Here is a 9,555-nt window from a genome sequence, read left to right on the forward strand (position 1 = left end):
TTTTCATGGCAAACTCCAAGGCTTTCTATACCATCAAAGTTTACAGAGAAACATATATAAAACAAACTCAATACAAGTTCTTCTCACTTCCCCTGAATCTATATGAATTTCCAAATGCCAAACATTCACAAAATGATTCAAATCCCAAAGACCGGTGCCAAATACTTATATAGATTGGCCTAATAGATGCCTAGAATCCTCTCTTAAACTTGATGTACAAATAATATGACATTGCACCTTGAAATAAACTTTCCTGGGATGTTCAACATATTTATCTTGGGGATGTAGAGCTTTTTGTTCAATGAAATATTGAACTTCAGTTGAAGGGCATTCCAGCTTTCCCCTAACTTGTACATCCTTTCACTAAGAATGGTGCTGATGAACATATGGGCACCTGCTTTCCAAAATCTAGAGAAAGTAAGTAAGTTGTTGCTTCTTCCTGGAACCTCCTTCCCCATACAGGTCGTTCCACTGCTTCAGCTCACTCATAATGGATCCCTCTGAAGCAAAACTTGCAGCAACCTGCATTGCATTAACACACAAATATGGGAAAACTGATAGAATTCCGTTGGAACACAGGATTATGAAAGTTTCATTCGTATGATTATGCCGTACTTAAAAAATTGTCAACATGAACCCGAGTTAGATCCTTCAAAATTTTTAGCTATTAAAATGAAGAAGAAAAAGGGCCATCTCCAATTGAAAAAGTAGCACTAAAACAAGATCAGTCAAAAGATTATGATTCTCAATCTAACCTACATTTTGGCATTTTAAATAGTTATAGAGAGAAGTTCATTCCTGAGAAGGTTGTAGATACCCAGTAAAAAGAAGATGGCAGAGAGTTCAGTGATGATTAAGAGCAAAAGGCACTATTGGCAAATTGAAGAAAAGCCAAAGGTAGCGATATTAGAAGACTTTATCTCTTAGTCCTACCCTCCAGAGAACTAAACTCTATCCAAGGGTTTTGCTACTGCACCAGAGTGACCAGAGAATTCCCCCCTCCCCCCGCTTTTGTTTTTATATAGAAATATAAAATGAGCTTCAATATTAGGCAGTTCTAAACACCAGAGGGAGGGAGATTGATGGCTAAGAGACAAGCAGCTGAAGTGTAGTAGTACAAGACAATTTATCGGAAGGCTGAAGCAGTTAAATATCAAAAGGAAATTCAAGAATCCCCACCTGATTCTTTGCCTGCCTCATATCTTCCATGTTCAAAGGCCTCAAGGTAATTATACGGTCCTCTTCATTTTCTTCTTTTGTCTCTGAAGTACCTTCTGAGGTCTTGCCTTCTGCATCTTTATGCTTCTGTTAAAAATTATTGGATTCATTAAGAATTGTGGTGAATATTCGGAACAATGTCAGGAAAGAGGAAAGCTTATATGAAGTTACCATATCCTTCAATCTCTCCTGTTGAATCAACTCTCTAACAGGTCGATAGGCTGCTGTTATGCACAAATTCTGTATCCAACAGTATATTTCATGAGCTTATAACAGCCAATTAAGGTATAGTTTTTTAATACCACAAGAAAACAAACCTTTAGATCACTTCCAGTGTATCCTTCTGTCATGGCTGCCAACTCCTTAAATTCTAGATTTTCAACCTTCTCTTTTGCCAGAAGAGTTCGCAGGATCATTTCCCTGCTCTCAGTGGATGGAAGACCAACCATAATTCTGCTCGGCATAGGAAAGATTAAGAATTAGTGAACATACAGTTCATAAAAAATTTTAATAGTCAGCAATCAATCCTTGAAATGCTTCCTCAATAAGTATGACGTAAAGATGCTTTGGGAAAGGTAAGACAAATACGCAGTTCAGTTATACCTTCGCTCAAACCGCCTAATAATTGCTTCATCAAGGTCAAACGGCCTGTTGGTTGCAGCAAGAACAAGGATCCGTTCACCAGGTTTTGTCAACAGCCCATCCCAGTGCATCATGAACTCATTCTTAATCTTACGCATGGCCTCATGCTCTCCAGATCTAGTCCGCTGTCCAAGCATGCTATCTACCTCATCCACGAAAACAATTGTAGGGGATACCTTTGCTGCAAGTGTGAACAGAGCTCGAACATTCTTTTCATCCTCCCCAAACCATTTTGAAGTGATAGTTGACATTGAGACATTGATGAAACTTGCTCCTGCTTCATTAGCAATAGCTTTTGCCAGCATTGTTTTTCCAGTACCAGGAGGCCCAAAAAGCAATATACCTCTGCAAGGTTTGAGAAGGCCTCCCTTGAAAAGGTCTGGTCTTCGAAGAGGGAGCATGACCAACTCCTGAAGCGATTCTTTAGTCTCATCTAAGGCACCGATATCTGCAAACGTCACTCCAATCTCATTGGCAGGGATAACCTCTTGCCTTATACGCTTCTCAAACTCATTGTCAGGAGGAACTTCCTGAAGGGAGCATTATGAGACCTCGATAGTAAGAACAAAAGTGAGCATCAAAATAAAAAAGTACAAAAAATATGGCAAACACGATGCATCTGAAAGCCCAGGATTTCAAAAAACCATCGCCATAAACTCATGGTTTGAGATCAACAATCATAACGATCAAAATACTCTTAAGTTAGGGAATAAAACCAAGATCATTTTTCCAGCTATTTTACTAATAAAAAAAAATTTACAAGGTATTTATATAAAGGTAGTTTCTATGCACAAAATACATGGTATAATGGTAACAAAATATAAAATAGAAATATTGTCCAATATACGACATGATACTCAGATACCAAACATATATATTAACTAGAAAGATATATTCTTTTGTTTCAAGTTTTCTTCATTTTGTAATGAATTAACACAAATATGTGTATGCATGTTTTTGTTTGTGTGTGTGAGAGAGTGAGAGAGAGAGAGAATTCATTTTCTTTTGGAAGGATGTACTCTTCTTCCAAAAACTTTCATGTATATCATTTAAGATGCGTTCAATAATTAGTTGGGAAATATAAAAAGGTTATTTGTTTGCATACATGAAGGAATGAAATAAACTAATCAGATAATGCACATGGATTACACAATCGAAGGGACAGATTACTTTGTTTGTAAAACAATTTCTATCTCACTCAATTCCATTTTCAATTTCAAGTATTGAAGAACTTGAACTTACATGCTTTGAAGGTGATGAATTCTCTCCATCTTTCTTCACAGATTTCTCCATCTCACTTTCATTTTCAGGTGCAGGAATTTCAGACTTTGAGTCAATCTTTGGGCTAACTTCCTGTTCCACTTCAGTTTCCTACAGTTAAAGAAGGATATAACAGATTAAATCAGGCGAACGCTGTAACGGTAGTTCCATCATGCTTAAAATGTTAAAAGTAAAATAACATTGAGATGCAAAATGAACCTTTGAAGATTCAGCATTATTCTCAACTTTGAGAGTATCTTTCCCACCACTTTTGCCTTCCTGGAATATACTAAGTCCATGGGACAAGCTGTTTCCAGAACTAGATTAGTACTTGGATGTTGATTTATTATAAAAAGAGCTCATTAGTAAATCATGGGTATACAAAGAAGCAAACAATTACCTTTTAGATGATATAACAAGCTTTCCATTTCGATAATCTGGATCTTTGTTATTCATCAAATGATAAGATATTGCTGCTACCACAATTTCTTCTATGTAGCTACTGAGAACCATTGTGTCAGCATGGCAGATTGAACCCAAATCATCACATTCAAGATCATTTGCTGCCAGGACCTGAGCAATGTGGTTTTTGTTATCTTGAAACTGGATCGTCCTCATGTCATGTTCCAGTTGGGTTTTCCAGCTGACAAGATGAGTCTCATCTTCAGGGGGTGTGATCTGAATATTGTATGGGAATAAAAGTGAAAGCCTCTCATCCACTCCGCTGCAATCATCTTTTGGGTCCAACATTCGGGAACCAAGTATCAGCACAGAACCCGAGAGTTTCTTTAACATTTTGTTGAACAAATTGTATAATCTTTGTGATTGGAGGAGAAGCTGTTCAATGTTCCTGAGGTATAAAATAACAGAACCAGTTTCTGATATTGAGACCAAGACCTGTAAGAAAAATGGCATTCCTTCTAGTTAAATTAGATATGGTAAAGCTACATAATCAGGTAATATGCACGTAACTACCTAGTAGGTTCATAGGAAAAAGTTATAAATAGAACAAAAAATAAATCAGGAATGTTACTGCAAAACTCAAAATTATAAAATACACGCGCACACGCACACACACAGAGAGAAAGAGAGAAACTACCATAAGCCTGCAGTTGGCACTCCAACCCCAGTTGTATTAGCTAGTATTTATTATCTACATTGACTGTAAATATCATTTGGACAACATAATACATGAATAAAAAGAAATTTGATTTTCAAGCAGCTTATCCATGACGACATTACCTTGTAAAGTGACTCTAGAAAAAGCTTCTCATCAAAGCACCAGCTGCTCATGTGCTTGAGTGGAGCTGAAAAGCAAACGAATCCCAAATAAGCAGCAAGTATAATGATAATCAGTCTCCTACATATGAAATGTAACTGACTGACAACCATATATTCAAGAAGCCAGAAATTTGCTGCATGAAGTAAAAGGGAAAGGATGTTCCAGGGGGAGCATTGATTGTAATAAGAAAATGGATTCTAAAATCTGTGATCAATTTGTACTAGTCTCAAAGTCAAGAAAGGTATCCTTGTAAAGGGCATTATGGATTCTTGCTAATGATTTTCAGCTTTCACTAAGCAGTGAATTATCTTTTTGCAAGGACAGGGAGCCATAAACTAAACCATTTAGCAGTTTGATCAAATTCAAAATAACAAAAGGATGGTACTTGAAAGAATCTAGGTTCAGTAATTTATGGCACCTTAAAAGCTCCTACTAATGTCTAATCTGCTGTTGAAATTATAAAGAGCGGACTGCAGGCACAGTTCTACCAAGATATTTGATGACTTGGGATTCAATTTTTTTATACACTATGAGAAACTCAAACCCATAAACTTGACAGGTTATGTACTTATTCAACCCAAAATACTAGCAACTTGCTCGGAAACTTCATTTAGAAAAAGAAAATATTCACAAGGATCGGTCTACAGCTAGAACGCGCAAGATAAGGAAAATTGTCCTCTCAACTTCCCAGGGCTTATGCCTACTGAAATAAAAACCACAATGGCTGAAAGAAATTAAAATATTTTAAAATCCATCAGTTTGAAAACTGAGTGATACATTAAGTTAAGATATAAAACAGAGCCTCTTTTCCTTCTGCCCAGCTGCCTAATTTCATTTATCTAATTTGTGTTTTAGACAAGAATCTCCACTCGGCCCGCTACAAAGTTGAATCCAACCCCTTGTGTCCCACTTAGAACGCAAAATACTCACTTCCACCTCAACATTAGAATGAGAAAGGCATGCTTTGTTCAATTCTGAAATGAACTTGAAACAATTCTACAATTAGGTAACTTGCAATAAAACTAATTTTAGGTTTTACAGCAACTAGATAAATACTGTCTGTCATTCAGTACAAACTTGCTTTATGAACTAACAATTCAGTCATTTCTTGATAAACATATTGCAAAATATCATAATCCAATAAAATGATGAATGCCAAGGCGTTTTGGCTGGTATTTTTTTAGTTTTCGGTAAGGAAAAATAGAAGAAAGAAATAGGCTAATGTATAACCTGGATTTGTTGTAGCACACTGAGAACTGATGCTACTAATATCCGACATAGCAGAGGAATTCCTCCGATGTTTTGAAGGATTAGAAGACCCTTCAACATCTCTGCAGAAAGATGAAAGCACTTGCTTAGAAGAGAAACCTGACGTGATACCTACTTTGGATTGTGAACCAATAGTCAAAGCGACCGACCAAACTCAACAAAACCATATATCCCGGGAAGTTGGGTTGGTAATATTATGGGCTGGCATGAGGGATAAAGAGTACCTTGATTTCATATCCATAGCACTGCTTTGCTGATACAATGTGCCTGTAGGAGAATTCTCAGTTAGTCTCAGGCATCATAATTAATACAACTCCACAGAAGAATAGTTCTGTCAGGATAAGGATTATATATGTAGGAAAAGAACCATTAGGAAATAATAACGAATTTTAATAGATGGAACTTGATGGAACTTTACTTCACCCTACGAACAACAATGTATCGATTATAAATAAATAAAGAGCTTAACTTCTTTTTCATACCTTTAGTTTCCCCCTTTGAAGGAATGATTGAAAAGGAACCAAACAAACTGGACATTCGCTCCAATGTTACTTCTGAAATGGACCTCTCGAGAGACTACAAAAGAAGCCAATTAACAAGGAAAAACTCCAGTTAGAACTAATTGGTTGAATTTCACCTTTAAACTAAGTACAATAATACAGAGCTAAATAATACATCAACTGCAGTGCAGAAATGAGTGACATTAAGTAGGAACCCCTACATTAAATTCATGGTAAACCTTCATTTACTTAATATCCTTGACACATCCATTCAAGAATCGAAATACACAATTTAGTGTTCAGAACACTATAAAACAATGCTCTATTCTAATATATAAAGCAGAGAAGGCTTACAGATTCTTTTTTAGCACAACCATATTTGCTCTGCATCTGTGGAAAGGTGAACATGAAAGATATAAGTATCACGGCATCACGACTTGAAGATAAGGAAGATTGTAACCACATAAAATGTTACCTTCAGAGAAAAGTCATTGACATCAAGCAACAGCAACTTTGACTTAAAGTAATGTGCTAAAGCCTTCGCGAGCATTTGCTGGTAAAGTTCTTCAGAAAATTTAAAATACAGTTAAAAGCGAACTTCAAAATATAAATATTTTAGTGCAGAGTTAGGTAAAATTTCCAATTACGTACCGGCAGCTCCTGAGAGCAAAATAGCCCTGCTTGCAGGTGAAAGGTTCCGGGTATGCTTGGAAAAGTCTGTGGGGTTCAAATGAACATATGCAGCACTTGTCAATAACACCAGAGTTCTCTCGCTGTCATGGCATTATCAAAAAGGGGATATAAGAAGAGGAAAATGAAGCACTAAAGTTTAATCATTCAGGAATCAAATATTGTACTGTAGACACTCTACAATCTAAACAGGACTGTAACTGATTTCAGACCATATTAGCCCAGAAAAGGAAGGTGGCTTAGCACTATGTTCACAGCAAGGCTGCTTCCCATCTCTCACTCGCGTAGTCCTACATTAGCATCTTGCTCCATCTTGGACTTCCAGACTCAATTATTACAGGTTTCTTCAGGGATGTTTAAAAGCCACAGAGATCGACTCTTGCCTATTCCTCTTTCCTCTTCCCACACATTCCTCCCAGTTTCCTTACCAAGAATTACATGCCCTGTTTTGTCCAAACGTTTTACAAAATTCTGAATGACTAGAACACGAACAAAATATTAATTGAGCTACAAAGATCACAACTCATCCGCTTCCACCGATTCTGCTTTGCAATCAATCAATTGAGGCAAAAATGCGCAGTGTTAATAAGTACGTATATACACGTTTACAGAATACTATTGCCTGTAGTCTTCAGAGCTTTCTCTTCTTTAGATTCATTTCGATACTCACAGAATAAAAATGAATTATGTTTATTGAAAAATTAAATTAGATCACTTGAACACAAAATAAAATAAACGAACAAATAAACAAAAAAATAAAAAAACTGAGGAAACTCAGGAATGGCAAGGAGCTAAGATCATAAAAATTAATTACCAATATATTATTCTAAACTATCTGGAGATTAGAAAACCACCCTATTACTTAAAAGGAAAAAAAAAAAACTCTAGCAAGTCAGCACTTCAATAAAAATGAAACACAAAAAGACCGGCATATCTGATGAATTCTTCAACTACCTTAGGTAATAAGGAAACTCATCAAATGTGACTTCGCTATCTTTCCCATCGACCATCTGCCTCAGAAGCTCTTCCTCAATCTGCCCCGCTGAAATCTCGTCCGGCGACCGATTCCCGCCTACCCATTTGCTCACTCTCTGTCCAGAACTCAAGCCCAACCCCACCCCAAGTCCTACCCCAACGCTCAAAGCCGATAACAACACGTGCTTCTGCTCCATTTTCTCCAATTCTAACAACCCTTTAAAATATCCGGTCACAAACTTCCTTAAAAATATTCAGAAAGCTTGGATGACTATTTCAGAGCAAACTGCTTTGAGAACGGTACCCGAAGATCTAGCAACTTCCAAACCTGAAGTATGTGAATTTACAAGATGCTATATATATAAGTCAAGAAGAATTTACGGTGATGGTCATGAGAATGGAGCAAAGATTCAGGCTTCGGAACTTCAAAAAAATTAAGAACCCCGAAGAAGATTTGTATAGTGGAAGATATTGACGAAGAAGTAAACGTAAATACTGAACGTCAGGCTAAGGTTTTTGACAAAGAATGACTCGCTTCATCTGGCCCTCTTCAACTATATATGGCATGTCATACTAATGGACGTCAAAAGCCTCCCGCGGAATCTTAGAAAACCTTTTTTCGATTAATTACTTTGGGTGGTAAGCTTCTTGACTCTCTTTAATTCTCTTTGCCTTTTGCCTTGTCCTCCTCTTTCTTTCTTTCTTTCTTTTCTTTTTCACTTTTGGCTTTTTAGTTTTTTCGACCATTTGGGACAGCTCAAACCGGTGAAGTTCTAGTCTAGCCGCCTTTTCTCTGTTCTTTCTCGTGAAAGAAATATCAAAAGAATCCCTGGAATTTAACTGTCCAACGTATCAAAATCCTCGGTATGACTGACTAGCTTTGTCCCCAAGGTATCCATTTATTTTTTCCTCTATATTTATATGATCTACGTATATAATTGCTTTGCCGTCTCATTGCATTGGTGAGTCAAACTTTTCAACTTTTCCAACCCAATATGAATAAGATAAATAAATAAATAAGACCAGATAATGGTACAATATTTCTCATCGAATTTATGAATGCATCCGATATATCTTTTTCCCTCCTATAATGAAATTAATCCAATTTCTCACGATACTTAACAATATTTATTATCAAAGTAGAATAATAATTTTTCATTACCAAATTAAATATCTCTTCATAAAATTACATTATACATGTTTAATTTGTTTGCATTGCTTGTACAGAAAGTTCTACTAATATATATATATATATATATATAGACTTGTATATATCTTATTTTGGTAGCATATTCCCATGCAATCCCATCGGTGGGTGTAAGGGATACTTCATAAATCCGGCCAGTCTCTTTTCTTTAGAAAGTGATCCCTAGCTCCCACGAAAGGCCCTACCTGCCCAAAAACGTGGAAAGACCGGTACCAGCCCACCATTTTTAGTACTGTAACTGTGTTTCTTCAGCTCCAAGAAACTCTAAATTTTTTATTTTTTTTATTTTTTTATTTTTTGGGGTCCAAGTTTTCCAAAAAGGATGAAATCCGATGTAATGCCTTTATATTCCTATTTTTAATTATATAGAATGAGTAATACTTTCGGTCCTTACTTTACAGAGCACATTGAGATCACTCAAAAAGCCTCCCGCCTCAAGTCTTTCATGAATCCTGCATGCATATACGATATGTATAATGGGTCGATATTATTTGTCATTAAAAATAACGCAA

General features: G+C 36.3%; 1 protein-coding gene across 2 annotated transcripts; it reads right to left on the reverse strand.

The window, feature by feature from the left end:
• LOC122313822 lies at window positions 1-8,458 on the reverse strand. 2 transcript variants are annotated; one of them, XM_043129075.1, is made up of 16 exons: window positions 7,816-8,458; window positions 6,823-6,944; window positions 6,647-6,735; window positions 6,526-6,555; window positions 6,154-6,247; window positions 5,896-5,938; window positions 5,633-5,733; window positions 4,363-4,427; window positions 3,521-4,017; window positions 3,340-3,427; window positions 3,103-3,231; window positions 1,822-2,390; window positions 1,536-1,671; window positions 1,390-1,458; window positions 1,180-1,305; window positions 1-522 (listed from the first exon to the last, which is right to left on the reverse strand). In XM_043129075.1, exons 1-16 carry the CDS (start codon window positions 8,031-8,033, stop codon window positions 409-411), a joined length of 2,490 nt encoding a protein of 829 aa, XP_042985009.1. In that variant the 5' UTR covers window positions 8,034-8,458; the 3' UTR covers window positions 1-408. The 2 variants fall into 2 exon arrangements, with proteins under 2 accessions (XP_042985009.1, XP_042985008.1); XM_043129074.1 differs by having other exon boundaries at window positions 6,526-6,561; window positions 7,816-8,455.
• Between the last annotated feature and the right edge of the window lie 1,097 nt (window positions 8,459-9,555).

Source organism: Carya illinoinensis, chromosome 6 (genome assembly GCF_018687715.1).
Source record: "Carya illinoinensis cultivar Pawnee chromosome 6, C.illinoinensisPawnee_v1, whole genome shotgun sequence".
Taxonomy (NCBI): domain Eukaryota; kingdom Viridiplantae; phylum Streptophyta; class Magnoliopsida; order Fagales; family Juglandaceae; genus Carya; species Carya illinoinensis.

Coding starts and splice junctions, on each gene's coding strand:
- LOC122313822 (XM_043129074.1), bottom strand. CDS start 8,033: ATGGAGCAGAAGCACGTGTTGTTATCGGCTTTGAGCGTTGGGGTAGGA. Junction 5,939..6,153: donor TTCAAAGGGGGAAACTAAAG/GTATGAAAAAGA, acceptor ATTCTCCTACAG/GCACATTGTATCAGCAAAGC. Junction 3,428..3,520: donor CTTGTTATATCATCTAAAAG/GTAATTGTTTGC, acceptor TTCTGGAAACAG/CTTGTCCCATGGACTTAGTA.